This window comes from Rhinoderma darwinii, unplaced genomic scaffold (genome assembly GCF_050947455.1).
Source record: "Rhinoderma darwinii isolate aRhiDar2 unplaced genomic scaffold, aRhiDar2.hap1 Scaffold_721, whole genome shotgun sequence".
Taxonomy (NCBI): domain Eukaryota; kingdom Metazoa; phylum Chordata; class Amphibia; order Anura; family Rhinodermatidae; genus Rhinoderma; species Rhinoderma darwinii.
Window position 1 is genome coordinate 314,262 of NW_027464282.1, and position 26,016 is coordinate 340,277.

At 47.0% G+C, this 26,016-nt stretch overlaps 1 protein-coding gene across 1 annotated transcript in view; it reads right to left on the reverse strand.

The window, feature by feature from the left end:
* Positions 1 to 2,017: 2,017 nt before the first annotated feature.
* Positions 2,018 to 26,016, reverse strand: part of LOC142729570 (chloride channel protein ClC-Kb-like) — a gene marked incomplete at its 5' end in the record, with an annotated part of 33,865 nt that continues 9,866 nt past the window's right edge. Inside the window, 18 exons of the mRNA XM_075849255.1 lie at positions 2,018 to 2,259; positions 2,509 to 2,595; positions 5,024 to 5,128; positions 10,060 to 10,122; positions 10,451 to 10,518; positions 10,958 to 10,997; positions 11,237 to 11,373; positions 12,020 to 12,153; positions 12,234 to 12,447; positions 12,568 to 12,678; positions 18,795 to 18,864; positions 20,704 to 20,886; positions 20,959 to 21,046; positions 24,124 to 24,225; positions 24,675 to 24,759; positions 24,851 to 24,976; positions 25,575 to 25,653; positions 25,905 to 25,982. Of these exons, the coding sequence (XP_075705370.1) occupies positions 2,089 to 2,259; positions 2,509 to 2,595; positions 5,024 to 5,128; positions 10,060 to 10,122; positions 10,451 to 10,518; positions 10,958 to 10,997; positions 11,237 to 11,373; positions 12,020 to 12,153; positions 12,234 to 12,447; positions 12,568 to 12,678; positions 18,795 to 18,864; positions 20,704 to 20,886; positions 20,959 to 21,046; positions 24,124 to 24,225; positions 24,675 to 24,759; positions 24,851 to 24,976; positions 25,575 to 25,653; positions 25,905 to 25,982 (1,941 nt within the window). The remainder of the gene's footprint in view (positions 2,260 to 2,508; positions 2,596 to 5,023; positions 5,129 to 10,059; positions 10,123 to 10,450; positions 10,519 to 10,957; positions 10,998 to 11,236; positions 11,374 to 12,019; positions 12,154 to 12,233; positions 12,448 to 12,567; positions 12,679 to 18,794; positions 18,865 to 20,703; positions 20,887 to 20,958; positions 21,047 to 24,123; positions 24,226 to 24,674; positions 24,760 to 24,850; positions 24,977 to 25,574; positions 25,654 to 25,904; positions 25,983 to 26,016) is intronic.

Consider the following 26,016-nt stretch of genomic DNA (forward strand, 5'->3'; position numbering starts at 1 on the left):
ATTACTTATCCTGTACTGATCCTGAGTTACATCCTGTATTATACTCCAGAGCTGCACTCACTATTCTGCTGGTGGAGTCACTGTGTACATACATTACATTACTTAGCCTGTACTGATCCTGAGTTACATCCTGTATTATACTCCAGAGCTACACTCACTATTCTGCTGGTGGAGTCATTGTGTACATACATTACATTACTTATCCTGTACTGATCCTGAGTTACATCCTGTATTATACTCCAGAGCTGCACTCACTATTCTGCTGCAGTCACTGTGTACATACATTACATTATCCTGTACTGATCCTGAGTTACATCCTATATTATACTCCAGAGCTGCACTCACTATTCTGCTGGTGGAGTCACTGTGTACATACATTACATTACTTATCCTGTACTGATCCTGAGTTATATCCTGTATTATACTCCAGAGCTGCGCTCACTCTTCTGCTGGTGGTGTCACTGTGTACATACATTACTTATCCTGCACTGATCCTGAGTTATATCCTGTATTATACTCCAGAGCTGCACTCACTATTCTGCTGGAGGAGTCACTGTGTACATACATTACATTACTTATCCTGTATTATACTCCAGAGCTGCACTCACTATTCTGCTGGTGGAGTCACTGTGTACATACATGACATTATCCTGTACTGATCCTGAGTTACATCCTGTATTATACTCCAGAGCTGCACTCACTATTCTGCTGGTGAAGTCACTGTGTACATACATTACATTACTTATCCTGTACTGATCCTGAGTTATATCCTGTATTATACTCCAGAGCTGCACTCACTATTCTGCTGGTGGAGTCACTGTGTACATACATTATATTACTTATCCTGTACTGATCCTGTATTATACTCCAGAGCTGCACTCACTATTCTGCTGGTGGAGTCACTGTGTACATACATTACTTATCCTGTACTGATCCTGAGTTATATCCTGTATTATACTCCAGAGCTGCACTCACTATTCTGCTGGTGGAGTCACTGTGTACATACATTACATTACTTATCCTGTACTGATCCTGAGTTACATCCTGTATTATACTCCAGAGCTGCACTCACTATTCTGCTGGTAGAGTCACTGTGTACATACATTACTTATCCTGTACTGATCCTGAGTTACATCCTGTATTATACTCCAGAGCTGCAGTCACTGTTCTGCTGGTGGAGTCACTGTGTACATATATTACATTACTTATCCTGTACTGATCCTGAGTTACATCCTGTATTATACTCCAGAGCTGCAGTCACTGTTCTGCTGGTGGAGTCACTGTGTACATACATTACATTACTTATCCTGTACTGATCCTGAGTTACATCCTGTATTATACTCCAGAGCTGCACTCACTATTCTGCTGGTGGAGTCACTGTGTACATACATTACATTACTTATCCTGTACTGATCCTGAGTTACATCCTGTATTATACTCCAGAGCTGCACTCACTATTCTGCTGGTGGAGTCACTGTGTACATACATTACTTATCCTGAGTTATATCCTCAGGATAAGTAATGTATGTACACAGTGACTCTACCAGCAGAATAGTGAGTGCAGCTCTGGAGTATAGTATAATAAGGGGGGGGGGGGCCCTGTGGTATATATTACATCCATTATCATAAAATACACTGAAGAAGAAATGTTATTAAAAAAAAGCATTAAATATTTTTTATTTATAAAGGTTGTGAATTGTTTCCGCCGTTTTGACCGCTGAGGATCCTTTTCTGGGCTGTAGGTTGCTGTAGTCTCTGCGGTTTCATACAGTCATCGTTTATAGCAGTAGTCTGTAATCTGCAACTCTTCAGCTGCTGGGGGAACTACAACTCCAAGCATGATTTGACTGAAAAGCCTTACTGAGCTAATACCTCTTTTGAACTGCTGGGAGTTGTAGTACCCGGACAGCTACATAAGAGAGAGGAGCCACAGGTTGCTGACCGCTGCTTTGTAGTCTCTTGACCTCGTCGTATCTCAGCTCGCTCTCGCATTTAATTCACTGATGATAATAATATAGACACATTTATGATGAGATCCGCAGCTGCCGGCTTGTTGATAAGTCCGCTCTCTCGCTGGATACGATGGGGTCATGTGCTTGAGGTTTTTGTGGACGGTTCTTCTAAATCGTGAGATTGACAGTCTGGGGGGAGATGAACCAGGGGCTGCAGGCAGTAGTCCTCGTGAATGTTGTCTTCGGTTCCGGGGGCTATCCTTGAGGTAAAAGTGCCCTTTACGGTTCCATGGACAGCGTCCTTCAGCTGAGGATAGACATAGCGTGATCAATATTACAGAACCGTTCATGATGATTAGTAGGGTCGACCCCTGATATGTGACAGGGTCAGGATCTGTCATGAATCCCCCACCTCCCTCCCCCCCCCCCAAAAAACCAGCCAAAATCTGTGTGTGTGTGTGTGTGTGTGTGTGTGTGTGTGTGTGTGTGTGTTCTTGACCTTACCACCATCTGTCACACGTTATAGGTGGAAAGCATATGATGACGTCATAGTTACCTCACTCAGGGACACCACACCCACCAGCCGCCCAGTTCTGGTGACGTAAGCGATGCGCAGGCCCAGGAGATTGAAGAGATCGTAACACTGAGGGGACACGAGAAGGCGGATGAGTGGCAGCATTGTACAGTCCTCACATGTTGGGGGATATAGGACTCTCTAGATCAGGGGTATCAAACTCAGCCGGGTAAGCGGGCCACATATAGAAAAAATGGGAAGTTGACGGCCGCATTACTTATAAATTTGATACAATACTAAATGATTGTTAATCAAATAGTTATCAGAACTATAATAATACTACATTACTATAACAATACCACATTACTATAATACTACATTACATTACTATAAACAATACTACATTACTATAATAATACTGCTAGGTTTGAAGATTTAATGGAAATTTGCTCGTTTTCTCCCAAGTTCTTATTTTAACAATTCAGTTTTCCAGTTTAAGTGTCGCTAAATGCAGTTCGGCGGCTCAGTTGGCAGCTTTTGGCAGACACACGAATGTCAAGATTGGGCAGCCCAATTTTAGATAATGCCACAGAGCCCTCTGTACATAATGCCACAGTGCCCTCTGTAGATAATGCCACAGTGCCCTCTGTAGATAATGCCACATTGCCCTCTGTAGATAATGCCACCCCCCCCCTAGATAATGCCACAGTGCTCTGTAGATACTGCCACACACACACCCGTAGATAATGCCACAGTGCCCTCTGTAGATGCCACCCCCTATATACCGCCACAGTGCCATCTGTAGATACTGCCACAGTGCCCTCTGTAGATACTGCCACATTGACCTCTTTAGATACTGCCACACACCCCTTGTAGGTAGTGCCACACCCCCCCCCCCTCAGTAGATAGCTCATTTGGGGCTCCCTCTAGGAGTGGAATCCCCAGCCAGAGTGTTGCGACGCTGGGGCCGTGGATTTCTCTGCTGGAGGAGCCCCTGACGTCACTGTCCGTAGACAGTGACGTCGGGATCCTCCTGTACCGGAATGTGATGTCAGGGGCAACCCCCAGAGAAGGTGTCACAGAGCACTAGTATAGGCTCTGCTCCGGAACTCTGGGGAAGCCACTGACATCAGTGTCCATATATGAACAGTGATGTCAGGGGAAACCCCAGAGCCGGAGTCCCAGAGCAGAGCTCTAGTATAGGCTCTGCTCTGGGACTCTTGGGAAGCCTCTGACATCACTGTCCATATATGTAAAGACAGGAAAGAGAGGCAGTACTCCAAAATTAATTTCAAGAATGTAAATTTATTCTCCCATCTGTGAAAAAGTATGATTCAACATTTCAGCTGCTCAATGCAGCCTTTGTCAAGCAGCTGAAACGCTGCATCATACTTTTTGCACAGATGGGAGAATAAACCTGGATTCTTGAAATCAATTTTGGAGTGCTGCCTCTCTTGTCTTTACCTGTACTGTGGGGATCTACAAGTCGGATTCTTTGAGGCTGGCACCCGTAGTGCCCTGGAGGCCTAGTTCTGCTGTGCTGCCCACATCTCTGCTATTTTTACTGTCCATATATGGACAGTGATGTCAGGGGCTTGCCTAGAGCTGGATTCCCGAAGCATAGCCACTTCTAGCACTCTTCCTGGGACTCCAGCTCTGCTCCTGACATCACTGTCCAAATATGGACAGTAATGTCAGGGCAACCCCGGAGCCGGCGTCGCAGAGCAGAACCCTAGAATAGGCTCTGGTCTGTAACTCTGGGGAGGCCACTGACCTCATTGTCCATATATGGACAGTGATGTCAGGGGCTTGTCTAGAGCTGGAGTCTTGAACAGAGCCGCTTCATGAACTCTGTCCGGGTTCCAGCTCTGCTCCTGACATCACTGTCCATATATGGACAGAGATGTTAGGGGCAACCCCAGAGCTGGAGTCCTGGGCAGAGCGCTAGTAGCGCTCTTCCTGGGACTCCAGCTCTGCTCCTGACATCACTGTCCAAATATGGACAGTGATGTCAGGGCAACCCCTGACCCGGAGTCCCAGTCAGAGCTTCCCCAGAGTCCCGGAGCAGAGCCTATACTAGCACTGTGCCTGGAACTCCGGCTCTAGGGAAGCCCCTGACATCACTGTCCATATATGGACAGCGATGTCAAGGGATTCCACAGAGTCCCGGAGCAGAGCCTATACTAGTGGCTCTGTGTCCCGTGGGCTGCAGATGACAGCCTCAGGGGCCGCGTGTTTGAGAGCCTTGTTCTAGACCCTTGTCCTGCTCTTACTCTTGGCTCAGGATAATTGCAGCTCGGCCTAGCAACTAAATGTCAGGATCTTACCAGTCTACAACAGATGGGAACATCAATGTTATGACTTCCTGTTTTTTTTTTTACACTGCCTGGTATTGTCCTGGGGTAATACAGACTGTATGTGGGAAACATGGAAAGATAAAGCAGCGGGGACGACCTTCCTGATCTGCAGGCTATAATCATTAGTTTGACATGATGTGATGGTTCGTTCCTTTTTAGATGTAGGTTTGTCTTAGCATTGGTGGATATGACCCTCTCACCTGATAAAGGGTCTGTTTCTCCATGAGCCGGTATGGTGCTGGGTCAATGATCAGTTCCTCGACTGGTACAACCTCATTGAGCTGACGACACTCCCACTCCTCCACCTGTAACATACACAGTAACATACACCGTAACATACACAAGTAACATACACAAGTAACATACACAAGTAACATACACTGGTAACATACACAAGTAACATACACAGTAACATACACAACTAACATACACCGTAACATACACCGTAACATACACAAGTAACATACACAAGTAACATACACCGTAACATACACCGTAACATACACCGGTAACATACACAGGTAACATGCACAGGTAACATGCACAAGTAACATACACAACTAACATACACAACTAACATACACCGTAACATACACCGTAACATACACCAGTAACATACACAGGTAACATGCACAAGTAACATACACAGTAACATACACAGTAACATACACAGTAACATACACAGGTAACATACACAGGTAACATACACCGGTAACATACACCGGTAACATACACCGGTAACATGCACAAGTAACATGCACAAGTAACATACACAAGTAACATACACAGTAACATACACAGTAACATACACAGGTAACATACACCAGTAACATACACAGGTAACATGCACAAGTAACATGCACAAGTAACATACACAAGTAACATGCACAAGTAACATGCACAAGTAACATACACAGGTAACATGCACAGTAACATACACAGTAACATACACACTTAACATACACAGGTAACATACACCAGTAACATACACAGGTAACATGCACAAGTAACATGCACAAGTAACATACACAAGTAACATACACAGTAACATACACAGGTAACATACACAGGTAACATACACCAGTAACATACACAGGTAACATGCACAAGTAACATACACAAGTAACATGCACAAGTAACATGCACAGGTAACATACACAGGTAACATACACAGGTAACATACACCAGTAACATACACAGGTAACATGCACAAGTAACATGCACAAGTAACATGCACAAGTAACATGCACAAGTAACATACACAACTAACATACACCGTAACATACACCGTAACATACACCAGTAACATACACAGGTAACATGCACAAGTAACATGCACAAGTAACATGCACAAGTAACATACACAAGTAACATGCACAAGTAACATACACAGTACTGCTAAGAGCCACGTCCACTGCAGCGGTAATACAACTTGTATACAGGACTAAGTGAAAAGCTGGACCGAATAGTGCACATTCAATGGCAGATCCGGGCAATTATAGTGAGATCTGAAGACAATCTAATCTCATAAATATCTAACTGCTAGCAGATAACACAAAAGTCTATGGTCACATAGTATGATACCCCTCCACCTTTAATATACCTCTACCTGGCCGATACATGTACACCCCTCCACCTGTAATATACCTCTACCTGTCCTATACATGTCCACCCCTCCACCTTTAATATACCTCTACCTGTCCTATACATGTCCACCCCTCCACCTTTAATATACCTCTACCTGGCCGATACATGTACACCCCTCCACCTGTAATATACCTCTACCTGTCCTATACATGTACACCCCTCCACCTGTAATATACCTCCACCTGTCCTATACATGTCCACTCCTCCTCCTGTAATACACCACCAACCGGCCTATACATGTCCACCCCTCCACCTGTTATATACCTCTACCTGGCCTATACATGTCCACCCCTCCACATGTAATATACCTCCACCTGTCCTATACATGTACACCCCTCCACCTGTAATATACCTCCACCTGTCCTATACATGTCCACTCCTCCTCCTGTAATACACCTCCACCTGGCCAATACATGTCTACCCCTCCACCTGTAATATACCACCAACCGGCCTATACATGTCCACTCCTCCTCCTGTAATATACCTCCACCTGGCCAATACATGTCCACTCCTCCTCCTGTAATATACCTCCACCTGGCCTATACATGTCCACTCCTCCACCTGTTATATACCTCTACCTGGCCTATACATGTCCACCCCTCCACATGTAATATACCTCCACCTGTCCTATACATGTCCACCCCTCCTCCTGTAATATACCTCCACCTGGCCTATACATGTCCACCCCTCCACATGTAATATACCTCCACCTGTCCTATACATGTCCACTCCTGTAATACACCTCCACCTGGCCTATACATGTCCACTCCTCCTGTAATATACCTCCACCTGTCCTATACATGTCCACCCCTCCACCTGTAATATACCTCCACCTGTCCTATACATGTCCACCCCTCCTCCTGTAATATACCTCCACCTGGCCTATACATGTCCACCCCTCCACATGTAATATACCTCCACCTGTCCTATACATGTCAACTCCACCTGTAGTATACCTCCACCTGGCCAATACATGTCCACCCCTCCACCTGTAATATACCACCAACCGGCCTATACATGTCCACTCCTCCACCTGTTATATACCTCTACCTGTCCTATACATGTCCACTCCTCCTGTAATATACCTCCACCTGGCCAATACATGTCCACTCCTCCACCTGTTATATACCTCTACCTGTCCTATACATGTCCACCCCTCCACCTGTAATATACCTCCACCTGTCCTATACATGTCCACTCCTCCTCCTGTAATACACCTCCACCTGGCCAATACATGTCCACCCCTCCACCTGTTATATACCTCTACCTGGCCTATACATGTACACCCCTCCACATGTAATATACCACCAACCGGCCTATACATGTCCACTCCTCCTCCTGTAATATACCTCCACCTGGCCAATACATGTCCACTCCTCCTCCTGTAATATACCTCCACCTGGCCTATACATGTCCACTCCTCCACCTGTTATATACCTCTACCTGGCCTATACATGTCCACCCCTCCACATGTAATATACCTCCACCTGTCCTATACATGTCCACCCCTCCTCCTGTAATATACCTCCACCTGGCCTATACATGTCCACCCCTCCACCTGTTATATACCTCTACCTGGCCTATACATGTACACCCCTCCACATGTAATATACCTCCACCTGTCCTATACATGTCCACTCCTGTAATACACCTCCACCTGGCCTATACATGTCCACTCCTCCTGTAATATACCTCCACCTGTCCTATACATGTCCACCCCTCCACCTGTAATATACCTCCACCTGTCCTATACATGTCCACCCCTCCTCCTGTAATATACCTCCACCTGGCCTATACATGTCCACCCCTCCACATGTAATATACCTCCACCTGTCCTATACATGTCAACTCCACCTGTAGTATACCTCCACCTGGCCAATACATGTCCACCCCTCCACCTGTAATATACCACCAACCGGCCTATACATGTCCACTCCTCCACCTGTTATATACCTCTACCTGTCCTATACATGTCCACTCCTCCTGTAATATACCTCCACCTGGCCAATACATGTCCACTCCTCCACCTGTTATATACCTCTACCTGTCCTATACATGTCCACCCCTCCACCTGTAATATACCTCCACCTGTCCTATACATGTCCACTCCTCCTCCTGTAATACACCTCCACCTGGCCAATACATGTCCACCCCTCAATCTGTAATATACCACCAACCGGCCTATACATGTCCACTCCTCCACCTGTTATATACCTCCACCTGGCCAATACATGTCCACTCCTCCACCTGTTATATACCTCTACCTGTCCTATACATGTCCACCCCTCCACCTGTAATATACCTCCACCTGTCCTATACATGTCCACTCCTCCTCCTGTAATACACCTCCACCTGGCCAATACATGTCCACCCCTCAATCTGTAATATACCACCAACCGGCCTATACATGTCCACTCCTCCACCTGTAATATACCTCTACCTGGCCTATACATGTCCACCCCTCCACATGTAATATACCTCCACCTGGCCTATACATGTCCACCCCTCCACATGTAATATACCTCCACCTGGCCTATACATGTCCACCCCTCCACATGTAATATACCTCCACCTGTCCTATACATGTCAACTCCACCTGTAGTATACCTCCACCTGGCCAATACATGTCCACCCCTCCACCTGTAATATACCTCCACCTGTCCTATACATGTCCACCCCTCCACATGTAATATACCTCCACCTGTCCTATACATGTACACCCCTCCACATGTAATATACCTCCACCTGTCCTATACATGTCCACCCCTCCACATGTAATATACCTCTACCTGGCCTATACATGTCCACCCCTCCACATGTAATATACCTCCACCTGTCCTATACATGTCAACTCCACCTGTAGTATACCTCCACCTGGCCAATACATGTCCACCCCTCCACCTGTAATATACCACCAACTGGCCTATACATGTCCACTCCTCCACCTGTTATATACCTCTACCTGTCCTATACATGTCCACTCCTCCTGTAATATACCTCCACCTGGCCGATACATGTCCACCCCTCCACCTGTAATATACCTCCACCTGTCCTATACATGTCCACTCCTCTTGTAATATACCTCCACCTGGCCGATACATGTCCACCCCTCCACCTGTAATATACCTCAACCTGGCCTATACATGTCCACTCCTGTAATACACCTCCACCTGGCCTATACATGTCCACTCCTCCTGTAATATACCTCCACCTGTCCTATACATGTCCACCCCTCCACCTGTAATATACCTCCACCTGTCCTATACATGTCCACCCCTCCACATGTAATATACCTCCACCTGTCCTATACATGTCCACCCCTCCACCTGGCCTATACATGTCCACCCCTCCACCTGGCCTATACATGTCCACCCCTCCACCTGTAATATACCTCCACCTTGCTATACATCTCCTTATTTCCACCTGTAATACACCTCCTCCTGGACTCTACATCTACCTGAACCTGTAATATACCTCCACGTGTTGCACGCAGTCTCCATCTGGCCTATATATCTCCAGCCCTCCACCTGTTACCCACACTCTCCACTCACATACATGATTATGAGACACCTGTATTTGCTATACCCACCATTCTCAGGTAATGGTTCCGGAATTTACTTGAGCGTCTCTTGCGGCTTATGGGCCTTTGTGTCTGGGAAAGAGATAACGCCAGAGCTCTAGCTATTAGTTAATTAGTATGAGTATTGTTTTACTGAAGTAAAGGAGCAAAGCCATTAAGCTGCCCATACAGATTAGAAATGAGTCAATATCCACCCATGATGGGATCTGCTGACAATCTTGTCTCTCTGCAGATAAACGGCATCAAAAGTGTCTGGTAGCTGCTTATCTCACCTCCCCCTTTTTAAACAACATGGACTCTCCATGAGGTTATCTGAAGGATCCAGCTATCTTGCGTATGGGCAGCTGACGGACAAGGCCACCTGATGCATCGGGTGCAGGGGGTTTACATTTCTTCTTACCTCTTCACTTTCGTAGGTGACGGTGTCTTGATTGCTGTAGGTCGTTATGTCTCCATTCTCCGAATCCTCTGCCGAGAAGGGGAAATACAGACTGATATTTAATTTTTTTTTGCGTTATCTTTGCAACGTGAATGGACGTTGTTACTGCGGTGACGGTGTTATCTATATACAATATATTTATGTCCTGGGGATCGCCATAGACAACTTTGTAAATGATCTGGATTGTTAACAGAGAATTAGTGGGCGGAGCAGAAATCGTGCATGACTCCGCCCTCTGGAGAGTTGTTGTTTTTTTATCTTTCATTTTTTTCTTCCGTGGGATTGATATGATTTTTGCTACTTTCTATATTTTTATTACAAAGCCGGGAGACTTCTCCTCTCCGGGAAGTTCAGACAAACATTAGGGTCATGGGATCTCATAGTCCTAGGGGTCATGGCACACACATAACTAGATAACCAGGTAGAGACCAATGAAGATAAGAAGAGCAGTAAACAGTAAGTACTCACCAGTTCTGGGCAGTTTAGGTCTGGAGTAATCACCCAGAGACTGAAATACAGGAAATATGACGACATGACGTTAGCTGTATCACATCTGGTCCCATTCCCCGTTCTACTCTACTACTACAATGCCCATCATTTCATCAGACTTGGTTGCCCCTTGAATCACATGATGTGCCCCTTCCCATCAGAAATAATGTCCAACCTCAATGGTGAGTGATTTCCATCAAAACTGGCATCTTAATACAATACCCGGCACCCCCCGTGTTTTCCAATATGTTCTCTTACAGTCACAGTCAAGTTGTTGTCCATGTTAACCCCGGGCTGGTTCATCATATATTGGATTCTCCGCTCAGTGCCCAGTTGGTTAGACAGGAGTTTGCTGAGAGTTTTCCGACTGACAGAACCAAGAAGGATCTTAGAATCTAGAAAGAGCGAGACAATTGTGTAATAAATGATGCAGGTGGCAAAGAGACAAGGTCAAACGTTGATAGTAAATCCTCGATCGGCAGAGATAAGACGAGATGGTAGATATGATACGGGGTGAGGCTGGTCAAAGGTGGCATAACTACATGTAAGGAGGCTTATAACCTTCATGTCGCAACGCTGCTACGAACTGCAAAATCTTTACTAGGTGCACCGGTTATATAAAAATCTGCAGAGCACTGGGATAAGGGAAGATTCCCACCAACACCATACCTGCGTATCCTATAGTTACCCTTGAGGAACATGAAAGTTTGTACTAGACTCTTGGCGCTTCCCAACTCTTGCTCCAGAAGCTCTGTTCAGAAGATCCATGAGCAGCATCCTCCACATGTCTCTGACCTGGCTCTTCCTCCAGTGACGCTCAGGGTTGAAAGTATGGGCTGCCCCCTCATGCTCCATATATATGTAATGAGAAGACTGATGGGGTAATTCGTAATGGGGGGTATGCAGTGGGTGGTAAAACTGAACAGAGCTACTGGGGTGAAGGGTACACCAGGCATCATCAGAAGAGGAAAGCGGAGGGTCACACAAGATTCGGGCCAAGAAGATAGATCACTAAGATTAACGTAGCAAAATAAGAAGAACCTTCAGCGTCGACAATGGGAAACTGTTTGAGATCTGAAGATTTGAGGAGGTTCCGTATATCTTTGTATTTGAAGCCCTTCACGAGATACCGCAGGCCGGTCAACATGAAATCTTCAGCACGTACATCGTGAGCACTGGAAATGAAGAGATGAACACCATTGAGATCCAGCTGAGCCATCGTGGTGCCCGGCGACAGATCTCCACCACCTCTTACCTGTTCTTTCCCATCGCCAATTTTGGGAGGTATGGAAGTTTCTTGACGATGACTATAATATCGAAAAATGAATTCTGGAAGCTTTGGCTGATGGCGTTTGCTATAAGAACAGCAATCAGGACAGGGAGAATATGCGACATTTGTCCCGTTAGTTCGAAGACCAGCAGAGCTGTAGAGATGGTGTGGGTGACGGCCCCAGAATAAGCTGCGGCACCTGCAAGAGAGAGAGGAACTAGATGAGAAGAAGACGTAGACCAACATGACACACCACCAGCAGAGAGGTGAAACATGAACCCCCGGGGTCCACCACAGTATAAGCGACTATAGTACTGACCTGCAAGCGCGTATCCGGCTGGAGTGATCCGAATAGGGATGCCCTCCGAGATAAACCCATTAGGGAAGATTTTGGCAATTATTTCTCCATAGAGACGACCGAGTCCAGCGCCTGTAGGCAAAAATGTCAGATACTGAGGAAGGATGATGAATCCACGCTCATAGATAAACCCCGTCTCCTCTAGCTGACGTTTAGTATTTTATTTTGGGTGGTGTTGGACTCTGTGTGTATTTGTAATGGCAGGAAGAAGGTGAAGGGAAAGTGAGCCCTAATCTACCCACCGCCCTGTCCCTGCCTACTTGCAACGACCCGCCCTAGGCGACGGGGTACAACTGGGCGGCGGTCCCTACGCTGTCTAAGTGCACGGGAGAACAAACAGGGAACACGCAAGGGAAGGGGCAGTAGCCACGGAACGCCGCGAGGAAACGGAGCGGTGAATGAGTCAGTCAGGATCAGGATGTAGTGGAGTATACAAACGTGAGCACGGAGAAAGAAGCAAGCCAGGGGCAAAGCAAAGCAGGTTAAGCGGAACTGCAGCAAGGCAGAAGCACGGCAGAAGCAGGCTGGAGCAAGCAGCAGTGAGGCCAGGAATCCAGAAGCATTACAAGCACTGAGGAAGAGAACACGGCAGGTAATAAAGGACAGGGGGCGGAGCTAACTCCGACTGACCAGGCCGCGATAGGCTCTCCCACTCCTGAGCCTGCCACCCTGGTTGGTGGGAGATGGTGTCAGTCGAACAGGTCTGGCCTCAGGTGTGGATTGATTAATCCCAGGAGTATACCTAGACGTAGTACCTGGCAGATCCCTAACAGTACTCCCCCTTTTATGAGGGGCCACCGGACCCTTACTAAGAGGACCCGGTTTAGTAGGGAAGAGAAGGTGGAACCTCCTGATCAATACCCCAGCGTGAACATCACGGGCAGGTACCCAAGTCCTCTCCTCCGGCCCGTATCCTCTCCAATGGACCAGGTACTGGAGGGAGCCCTGGACCATCCTACTGTCCATAATCTTGGCCACCTCGAATTCCACCCCCTCAGGGGTGAGAACGGGAACAGGAGGTATCCTCGAGGGGGACCAGGACGGGGAGCAGCGTTTAAGGAGGGAGGCATGGAAGACGTCATGTATGCGAAAGGATGGGGGCAGCTCCAGACGGAAGGATACAGGGTTGAGGACTTCAATGATCTTATAAGGTCCAATAAATCGGGGAGCAAACTTCCTGGACGGGACCTTAAGGCGCAAGTTGCTGGACGACAACCAGACCAAATCCCCGACGACAAACCGGGGGTTAGCAGAACGTCTACTATCCGCCTGAATCTTTTGTGCGCTCTGGGACGCCTCTAGGTTCTTCTGAACCTGGGCCCAGACTGTGCACAGTTCCTGATGAACGTCCTCTACCTCGGGATTATTGGAACAACCAGGGGAAACGGAGGAGAACCTTGGGTTAAACCCGAAATTACAGAAAAACGGGGAGACCCCTGACGAGTTACTGACCCGGTTATTCAGGGAAAATTCAGCAAGGGGAAGGAATGAGATCCAATCGAATTGACAGTCAGAGATGAAACACCTTAAATATTGTTCCAGAGATTGATTAGTCCTTTCCGTTTGGCCATTAGTTTCGGGATGGAAGGCGGAGGAGAAGGACAGATCAATCTCCAACTTTTTACAAAAAGCTCTCCAAAATAAGGAAACAAATTGTACCCCTCTGTCAGAAACGATATTGACTGGGGCCCCATGGAGACGCAGGATGTGTTTCACAAACAAAGAAGCTAACGTCTTGGCGTTAGGTAGCTTCTTAAGGGGCACAAAGTGGCACATCTTGCTGAAGCGGTCTACAACCACCCACACCACCGACTTGCCCTGAGATGGAGGCAAATCGGTGATAAAATCCATGGAGATATGGGTCCAAGGTCTCTGGGGAATGGGCAAGGAACGTAGTAGGCCCGCAGGTCGGGACCTAGGGGTTTTGGACCTAGCGCAAACCTCACAAGCGGCGACGTAAGCCCTAACGTCTTTAGGCAACCCAGGCCACCAATAGATTCTGGTAATGAGGTGTTTGGTGCCCAAGATGCCAGGATGACCAGATAGAGCGGAGTCATGGTTTTCCCTGAGTACCCTTAGCCGGTATTGCAGGGGAACAAACAGTTTGTCCCCAGGGACGTTCCCGGGAGCTGCACCCTGATCAGCCGCGATATCAGAAGCTAAATCAGAATCCGTGGCAGAAACGATTATACCAGGGGGTAAAATACAAGCAGGATCCTTCTCGGAAGGAGGATTGGCCATGAAACTACGTGACAGAGCATCAGCCTTAATATTTTTGGACCCAGCCCTATAGGTAACCAAGAAATTAAATCTGGTAAAGAATAGTGCCCAACGAGCTTGTCTAGGATTAAGCCTCCGGGCCGATTCTAGGAAAACCAGATTCTTGTGATCCGTAAGGACCGTTACCTGGTGTCTGGCCCCCTCCAGGAAGTGCCGCCACTCTTCAAAAGCCCATTTAATGGCTAGAAGTTCGCGGTTGCCAATATCATAGTTACTCTCCGTGGGCGAAAACTTCCTAGAGAAGTAAGCACAGGGGCGGAGATGGGTGAGGGAGCTGGTACCCTGGGACAAGACGGCCCCCACTCCCACCTCGGATGCGTCAACCTCCACAATAAATGGCTCCTCTTGGTTGGGCTGAATCAGCACAGGGGCCGAGATAAAGCACTTCTTGAGGGTCTCAAAGGCCTGGACGGCCTCAAGGGGCCAATGGAGGACATCAGCACCCTTGCGAGTAAGGTCCGTAAGAGGCTTAGCGACGACCGAGAAGTTGGCAATAAATCTCCTGTAATAGTTGGCGAACCCTAAAAAACACTGTAACGCCTTAAGGGAGGCAGGTTGGACCCATTCCGCCACAGCCTGAACCTTGGCAGGGTCCATGCGGAATTCATGAGGAGTGAGGATTTGCCCTAAAAATGGTATCTCCTGTACCCCAAAGACACATTTTTCAGTCTTAGCAAACAGATTATTCTCCCGAAGGACCTGGAGCACCTTCCTGACATGCTCCACGTGGGAGGACCAGTCCTTGGAAAACACCAGTATGTCATCAAGGTACACAACAAGAAAATTACCCAGGTAATCTCTCAGGATTTCATTAATAAAATTCTGGAAGACAGCAGGGGCATTACACAACCCAAAGGGCATGACCAGGTATTCGAAATGACCCTCGGGTGTGTTGAACGCAGTTTTCCACTCATCCCCCTCTTTGATGCGGATAAGGTTATATGCCCCCCGTAGATCGAACTTAGAAAACCATTGGGCTCCCTGAACCTGATTAAAAAGATCCGGAATCAAAGGAAGTGGGTACTGGTTCCTTACGGTGACCTTATTCAGGTTACGATAATCAATGCACGGCCTAAGACCACCATCCTTCTTCCCCACGAAGAAGAAGCCAGCACCTACAGGAGAAGTCGAGGGGCGAATGAAACCCTTGGCCAGGCATTCTTGGATATACACCCTCATAGCTTCACGTTCAGGACATGAAAGATTAAATATCCTACCCTTAGGAAGCTTGGCACCAGGCACCAAATCGATGGCGCAATCGTAATCTCTATGGGGGGGGCAACACCTCGGAGGCCTCCTTAGAAAACACATCGGCGAAGTCCTGAACAAACTCAGGAAGCGTGTTTACCTCCTCCCGGGGAGAAATAGAGTTAACAGAAAGACATGACGTCAGGCATTCACTACCCCGTTTGGTAAGCTCCCCAGTATTCCAATCAATCGTGGGATTATGCAACTGCAACCAGGGAAGACCTAATATCAGATCAGACGATAATCCCTGCATCACCAGTACAGAGCACTGCTCCAAATGCATGGAGCCAACCAGGAGTTCAAAAACAGGAGTATGCTGAGTAAAATAACCATTAGCAAGGGGAGTGGAGTCGATTCCTACTACAGGGATAGGATAAGGTAAATCAATAAAAGGCATCTTTAGAGACATAGCAAATTCCACAGACATGATATTAGCAGATGAGCCAGAATCCACGAAAGCACTGCCCGTGGCAGACCGGCCAGCAAACGAGACCTGAAAGGGAAGCAAAATTTTATTGCGTTTCACATTAACGGGAAATACCTGTGCGCCCAAGTGACCTCCCCGATGATCACTTAGGCGCGGAAGTTTTTCCGGCTTCTTATTCTTGCGCCTGGTGTTCAGTAGATGGACAGGTGTTCAGTAGATGCTTGTCGTCCCCACAGTAGAAGCAGAGACCATTCATTCTGCGAAACTCCCTACGTTGTCGAGGGGACATGGAGGCCCCGAGTTGCATAGGTACCTCCGAGTCCTCCGTGGAGGGGCGAGGAGACGGGACCTCGGGGGGGATCGCAGAAAAGTCAGAGGGGAGCACATTGAAGTGTTCAAGCTGACGTTCCCTGAGACTTCGGTCAAGTCGTACTGCTAGGGCCATAACCTGGTCAAGGGAGTCAGAAGAGGGGTAGCTAACCAGCAGATCCTTCAGGGCGTCAGATAATCCTAACCTAAACTGGCACCTTAGGGCCGGATCGTTCCACCGAGAAGCTACGCACCACTTTCTAAAATCAGAACAGTATTCCTCAACCGGTCTCCTACCCTGACGTAAGGTCACCAGCTGACTCTCGGCTAAAGCAGTCCTGTCAGTCTCGTCGTAAATGAGTCCGAGGGCAGAGAAAAAACGATCAACAGAGGAAAGTTCAGGGGCGTCAGGAGCCAAGGAGAAGGCCCACTCTTGGGGCCCTTCCTGGAGTCGGGATATGATGATACCCACCCGCTGGTTCTCGGAACCTGAGGAGTGGGGTTTTAGGCGGAAATACAGTCTGCAACTCTCTCGGAAGAAGAGAAACGTCTTACGGTCCCCTGAGAACCGGTCAGGTAACTTGAGGTCGGGTTCTAGAGGTGAGGTGAGGGGTACTACTAAAGCAGCGTCACCCTGGTTGACCCTCTGGGCCAGGGCCTGGACCTGTAGGGAGAGGCCCTGCATCTGCTGGGTCAGGGTCTCAAGGGGGTCCATGATAGCGTCAGCGTAGGAGAAATGGTAGACTAGGTAATGGCTTGTAATTATGTAATGGCAGGAAGGAGGTGAAGGGAAAGTGAGCCCTAATCTACCCACCGCCCTGTCACTGCCTACTTGCAACGACCCGCCCTAGGCGACGGGGTACAACTGGGCGGCGGTCCCTACGCTGTCTAAGTGCACGGGAGAACAAACAGGGAACACGCAAGGGAAGGGGCAGTAGCCACGGAACGCCGTGAGGAAACGGAGCGGTGAATGAGTCAGTCAGGATCAGGATGTAGTGGAGTATACAAACGTGAGCACGGAGAAAGAAGCAAGCCAGGGGCAAAGCAGGTTAAGCGGAACTGCAGCAAGGCAGAAGCACGGCAGAAGCAGGCTGGAGCAAGCAGCAGTGAGGCCAGGAATCCAGAAGAATTACAAGCACTGAGGAAGAGAACACGGCAGGTAATAAAGGACAGGGGGCGGAGCTAACTCCGACTGACCAGGCCGCGATAGGCTCTCCCACTCCTGAGCCTGCCACCCTGGTTGGTGGGAGATGGTGTCAGTCGAACAGGTCTGGCCTCAGGTGTGGATTGATTAATCCCAGGAGTATACCTAGACGTAGTACCTGGCAGATCCCTAACAGTATTCTAGACAGTAATCTACCTACTGACAAAGTGGAAGAGATTTACTAAGCAAATTGTACCCAAAAATTGAGTACATTTAATAACGCCCAGAGACATGGCATGTGCCCCCCCCCCCCCCCCCCCCCGGAGATACACGTAACTTCAATTATGCCCTGTAGACCTAAAGTACCGGACTAGTTAATTTAGCACAGGATTATTTTTCTTTAATGCCAGATTAACAGGATTTGGACCATTATGTGCCAGACTAATGGACTCTTACTGTGTTTACCTCTTTGGAGAGTTGGAACCATGTAGATTATAAATACATTTACAACGGTACCCCCACGAGAAGTGCAGTGAAGCAGCTCATCCCATACAAAGAAACTGGACAAGATGTAGCACCAGGTAGAGCCATCATAAGGACGAGACGCTGTGCCTGTACAAACAATGAGGGGACTCGGCACTCGCAGGAGGTGTTAGAGGTTAATACCCGCATCAATAAAACATTGATATTCTAAGAATAAGCCATGAATATTAAAGCACTGGTGAACCCTAATAATTTATACATAGGGCTGGCAAGTGTGGCTGCCGCAACATAACTCACCGTATACAAACACAGGCAGGAAGTATCCAGCCGGGATGATCATGGTGTTTGCAAACAGAAGCATAAAAAACTAAAAAGACACAATAAAAAAACACAATAATCCACTTGTCATTCTATAAGACACATATAATACATATATAATAAACATATAATACATATACAATACTAAGATATAATACACATAATACACATAGAATACTAAGATATAATACACATATAATACTTACATACATAATACAAACATAATACGTACATATAATATACATATAATACACATATAATACACATACAATACTAAGATATAATACACATAATACTAACATATAATACATACATAATACTTACATATAATATACATATAATACACATTATACACTTTCTCATACATTTACATAAAGCAGGTCACCTTTTTAGGCAGAATAAAACCAGCTAGTCCTTTAGTGAGGTGTTTTTTTTTAGTCTTTCCTTCCATGCTGAGATCTGTTCACAAGCCGAAGGCTGCACTACTGAGAGATTCTCAAGACAGTATGTCCTGTTCTGAAGCATGCCACGTGCCGTGCAGTGGTGGAGACCTTGTGTGGATCCACATCACCATCCATATAACTGTCCACACTTAAAGTCCACATATAACTGTCCACACATAAACGTCCACACATAAATGTCCACATATAACTGTCCACACATAAATGTCCACACATAAATGTCCACATATAACTGTCCACACATAAATGTCCACATATAACTGTCCACACATAAATGTCCACATATAACCAGCCGCACATAACCGTCCACTCATAACTGTCAACACATAACCGTCCACACATAACTGTCCACACATAACCGTCCACATATAACCAGCCGCACATAACTGTCCACACAACCGTCCACACATAACCGTCCACACATAACCGTCCACACATAACCAGCCGCACATAACTGTCCACACATAACCAGCCGCACATAATTGGTGGATTGGGTATTCGGACACCTCAAGATTGTTACTTTTCTTACATGGATTCACCAAATACTTTTCCACCCAACTTCTTATTGGGCAGAGGTCACCTTTCATTCCTTCAGGACACAGCCCTTATATAAAACTAATAATAATAAATGAGTGGGTGAAAATGTCCCCCACAGAATGGCCGTTATAAGTGCCCTGCCCTTCAGTGAACCCTCTAGTCTGCGGCACAAAGAGGGCTCATGTATTGTAATGACCGCCACTCCCGCTCCCCGCCACTACCATATACTTACCTCCCCATGGCGTCCCCTGGCTCCTGCTCGGCGCCACATTCCTCTCCCTGTCAGGTCTGCTTGCGCCAAATCTGTTACCCAGCTTTCCCCGGGTATAAAGGGACCTCCCTATCCTGAACACATTGCCTGAGCAATAAAATTCATCCTAGCTAGTCTAATTATTCCCTATGTTATAATTTATTGGATATTCTTGCTGTACCTTTGACTGTCCTCACCTGCCGCCTGTCCTGACCTCTTGCTTGTATCCATGTCGAACCTTCGCCGCCTGTACTGACTGTTTTCTCAGCCAACCGTGAGTGCCCGTCTACCGCCTGCTCTGACTTTTGCTACACCTGACTTTGCATACCGTCTGCTATTTCTGTATAACACCGGTTTAAATCGGCCGTCACCAAGGGAGTCAACTCCAGGAATAGCGAAGTCCAGACCAAGGGTTCCCTTAGACTTCGCTCCTTGGTTTAGCCCCATGTCAAATCCCTTGGTGATACACTGCTCCCTGCTGGCCCCATGACCGTTTCATTTCCCACGGGCCTCATGACATATATTAGCGCTGGGTTATTTTATGGAGAGTTAGTCACAGATATGGACAGACGGTAGAACATGGGGTTAGTGAATATCATTGGGGGGCAGGATGAATGGTTACCAGTCAGGTGCCACTTACTTTAAGAACGATAAAGATGGCAAGCTTTTCTACAGAAGACAGGTGTGGATGCGTCCATTGCAGCCAGTTATTATCATATGTGGGGTTGGGCGGCTGTTTGGAGGCGTTCATCATGAGGGACGTTTCCTCCACACCCCAGGTGACATTGTTGAAGAAGGTCTCCAGATGTTCCTTCATTGTTAACTGTGAAGAGGTTTTGACATTTAGGAGACCGGCCGGGAATCCCACACATATCGATTAAGCCTTTGCACTCACCCGCGTTCCACCCATGTACTGGCCAAATCCATGCGGGAAGGTGATGCTCGCCAATACCAGAGCAACAAACGCAGCATAGACGATCTTACTACAATAGAAATGGAGGACTGGTTATATGGGCCGCTCTTCCATCATATTGACGTCCAGTCTTTCTTTTTGGTCGGGGTTCGGTGTCACTGAGAAGGCCGAAGACTGGGAAAAGTTGCTGCAAGACCGGGCATATATGAGAAGACCTGAGGACACTTAATGGTCACGGGTACAGACACGGATTGAGCTGCAGAACGTGACCCTACTATCTGCTACAGAAGACCGGAGAGTGACAATGCAAACACTCAGCCCCAGAATTGAGGTCCTCTAGCTACTTCCCAGGTTAATACTCTGGATATCATCAGCATGTAGGGATCGGACCAAAAATTTAGATACGGTGCCTGTGGACAACAACGAACGTCTATATAATCGTACCGGGAAGAGTATAAGAGATGAAGAGAGGTCAAGCAGTTCAAAGGTTGGCAATGGGAGTCAGGCAGAAACAGGGCAGTACCAGGGGTAAGAGGAACTGTATTCAGGAAGCCAGGAGTCAGTAACGGAGATGTAGCAGAGCCAGGTATGTGGTACAATGGGACAAAGCAAAGAGTAGCCAGGTCAAACGAGTCAAACACGGTACAGGAATTCACAGTAGAAAACAGTCTAGCTCGGGTATGAGACCTAATAACTGGCACTGAGGACCTTGTAACAAGGGTTTAAATCCCCCCCACCTGTTTCTCCTTGTCTATGGGGCTGCGTGCTTTGTGGGTTTTCAGAATGGAATTTCTTAATCAGTTTATCAGAATTTATCTGGTACCCAGGACCATGCATGAGCTGGAGTAAAATGTTTGCAAAAATTTGCGGAAGATTTTCATACATACTAGCTGTTGCGGATTGACAAATGCAAAGTTGTTAGATGGCAGAATGTCAAGATATGACGATATATTCACGGTGGTATAATCCTGGATGACTGGCGAAGGCCCCATGCACGCAACCATAGAATTCGTCCATAATTGCGGGCCGTAATTACGGACCCATTCATTTTTATTGATCACGGACACCTTCCTGTATATTTACGGGAAGATGTCCGGTCCGTAGAAAGCTGGCGCAAAATATAGGACATGTACTAACTTTTGCTTTTTACGGACCGTACTCCCATACTTTGTATGGGAGTACGGGCTAATAATGCGGGTGGCTGTCCGCAGCCGTTGGCGGCCAGCCGTGCTTGCAATTACGGGCACGGCCGTGTGCATGAGGCCTAACAGAATCATGCACCTCACGTAAAATCCTTATCCTAAGCTGGGGAGGCACTAACAGTTTTCCAGTTGAAGTGGACTCGGGAGCACATTGTTTGGACCTCCCAATCTCTGTAGCCCTGTATCTAAGCCTATCATGTGCTAAGCTTAGATACAGGCTCCAGCAGACAGTTTCACACGCATACGCCCTGTATCTAAGCCAACCATGTGCTAAGCTTAGATACAGGCCCCAGCAGGCCCCAACATAGGCCCTGTATCTATGCTTTTCATGTGTGATACTGTCCGCTGAGCCCTGTAGCTAAGCCTATCATTTGTGATACTGTCCGCTGGGCCCTGTAGCTAAGCCTATCATGTGTGATACTGTCCACTGGGCCTTGTATCTAAGCCTATTATGTGTGATACTGTCCGCTGGGCCTTGTATCTAAACCTATCGTGTGATACTGTCCACTGGGCCCTGTAGCTAAGCCTATCATGTGTGATACTGTCCACTGGGCCTTGTATCTAAGCCTATTATGTGTGATACTGTTCGCTGGGCCCTGTAGCTAAGCCTATCAGGTGTGATACAGTCTTCTAAGCCGCTGTATTTAATCCTATCCATAGCTATAGGAGTCGTAGGGCTATAGATATGCCATCTTTAAGACCGTGAAGAGAAGTTGGGGTCCCATGAGGAACTTTTGCACTGGGGCCCATGAGCCTTTAGCTACGCCCCTGCCTGTACCTTAGCGGGATCCATCCGAAAGCCTGTAGCAGAAATAGCGAACCCCAGGAAGGTGACCGCCTGTTCCTTCAAGACAAACTTCTTTTACTTGGCAAATCAATGGTGGTCACATCATTTCTGTAAGACGGTACGTACATGTGACGCATGACTACCGGGGTCTCATGAAAATATCGATAAGTCATCCAAGTAGACCCCCATAAATTTACCTTTCATATCTCTAAAAATATCATTCCTGAAGGACAGCTTGGGTGTAACGAGTCTGAAAGGTATTACTAGGAGCCGAAACGCCCCTCTGGAGAATTAAAAGCCGTCTTCCATTCATCTCCCTTATGGATATGAATAAGATTGGAAGGGATGGGAATGACATGGAGGAGGATGAAGCAAGATCAGGCAGTTTAGAAGTTGGCAACGGGAATAATACAGAGAGAAGTAGTGCCAGGGAGTAGTCAGAAAGCCAGGGTCGGTGACACAGATGTAGCAGAGCTGTGTATGCGCTACAGTAGTGGTAGTCAGATAAGCAATTAGTTCCGTAATGGTGATGTAGCAGAACTGGGTATGCGGTACAGTTGCAATAGTCAGGAGAGTAGTAAGACTAGCCAAGGTTTAGTAACGGTGAGGTAGCAGAACCGAGTATGTGCTACAGCAAAAAGTAGTCAAGCGAGCCAGTTCAAACAGGTTCTTAAATGGTTCTGAAATGAGACCTAATAATTGTCACGAGGCACATACGAGACAGGGTCATGTTAGGAAAAACAAGGACGGTTGGATTTAATCCTGCCCGATTTATTGACTTCCCGAAGACTAGCGGCACCAGAGGTGTCTTGGAGATGCTGATCTCGCTCCCTCTATAAAAGTCACCTAGATGTCCGGATGAGCTGAATGAGGGGCAGTCGGGGGACATAGCTGTTATCTTGTGTGTATTAAGGGCACGTGCTCCCATTTATCTTCCTCCGTATCCGGAACCGGGTTCGTACTAAAACAGGTAAGGATGAAGCTGGCCGGGGAACTACTTTCTTATAGTGCAGCACCTAGATCTCCTCACCCTCAACTTAATAAAACATATTGTTAAAATACGGATAATAACACAAAACATGGCGGAAACCTTCATCACGATCACTGCTATAGTGTATATAGAACAACTTCCCTCCAGGAGAATAACATGACACTTACTTGTTCCTCAGGAATTTTCCTATACGTTCGTTACTATTGATGAAAACCAGTGTGACGCGGTGGAGATACAGATAGACGCAGCAGACACAACCACACACCACGCTGGAACAAAAAAACAATACAAAATGACAATATTGGTGATGACATTGGGAAAATGTGTACGGTGGGAAAACAAATGGATCTTGGACCAGGAGCACAACAGCCAGACTGAAGCTTCATCTTATAGGAATATGACTCAGGAAGCCGTGATTTGTGGTCACTTTCGTGCCAATTATTATTTTATTATTACACGATCTATTATCGGACATCAACATTATTCGGAGTAACATTTGCTTGGGAAATTGGTCTGCTGCCATTATATGGACTACACCATTCAGTGGCTATACGTGCTTTTTGGAACAGAAATCAACTAGCTCTGATAGGTGTAATGATAATCAAGTGAACGTCCTCCAACAACCGCAACTCAACGCTAAGTATTAATGTCGTGGGTGACTGCGCTAATCATAACAAAACGGGAGTCCAACAATAGACTTACTCCTAAATATACTCACCCCAGGATGGCATAAGACAAGTATTCTGGCAGATCGAAGGGAAACTCTACCCGCCAACTGGTACTGAAGAGGATGGCAACAGTCTCTAAGGAAAAGGTGTCAAAGATGAATGTCATAATTATCAATGTTTTTTTATTGAAATCAATCCCGCCAGTTCACGTATCTGCAGAACTCACCCCGCTCGCTATTAATCACAGCCAACAGCCGGAACATCAGAGCTGCACAGGTCGCCGCAAAAAAGCCGCGCCAGTAATTCCGCACCGCAAAATGTGTAGCTGTTGCCTCGACACTGAATAGTACACCTGGGGAAGAAACAGAAATACCGTCAGTCTAGAGATTGTCAATGTCTACACCCAACCTGGCACATAGACCCAGGATGAACATCCGCACTGGTGGTCTTACATTACCACAAAAAGAAGTCATAGACCACTGATAAAATGTATCGGACATCATTTCATTGCCAATTGTTATCATGTGCTCGTGGGAATCGGTTATAATTATCCTACTGGCTGAGGAATTACAAGAGGTCAATCATTGACAGCGATGTTTCCTCATCACAGATCATGGGGACTATGACTGGTTGTCTGTGGCCCGATAGACACTTGGAAAATTACGTCACACTGTCCACTTGGTCTTTGGTTCGTAAGTGGCCAGATTTGTAGGTAGATGTCTTCCTTCCAGAGAAAGGGTAGTTCGTTGGATAAGGAGGCAACTTGATATTTGTACAAACTCGAATAAAACTCTTTGACCTCTTGGAAGGTCTAGAGAAGACAATCAGTAGCCGGAAAAGCCAAAAACAAGGCAGGACATTCTGGAGAAACTTTTTTTTCTGATTGCCAGTCTAAATGGACTTGTCCGAACTAAACTTGGAGGACATAACAATAATAAGGGACTACCTACCTCCTACAGGAGCCACGAAACAGCACGCGACACCCACCGCAGCTCCAGCAATCAGAAGCTCATACTTCCGGATTTGGTTCTGAAGAAATAAAAGTCACATTATAAGGGTCGGTGAACGGGTGTATCCAGCAGGACCCCCAACATCCATTGATATGTCCCTGCACCCATAACAGAGACCTGAGAATGAGACCACGAGAAAAGCAACTGCAGAAACAGACCAGACGACTGCTCCGACTCTACATCTCATACATCTTCCAGCAGGACTCGGGTCCCTGCTACATTGTACCCCAGCGGCTGCATTATTAGGGTATCACATACAAGACTTCTTACCTCCTTAGCACCAACAAGTTTCACCATGAGCCTTCCTAGAAGAGTTGCAAGTATAGTGGCCATATGTACGAAAGGTCCCTGGAGGGATGGACATAAAATATTATCACAGTAT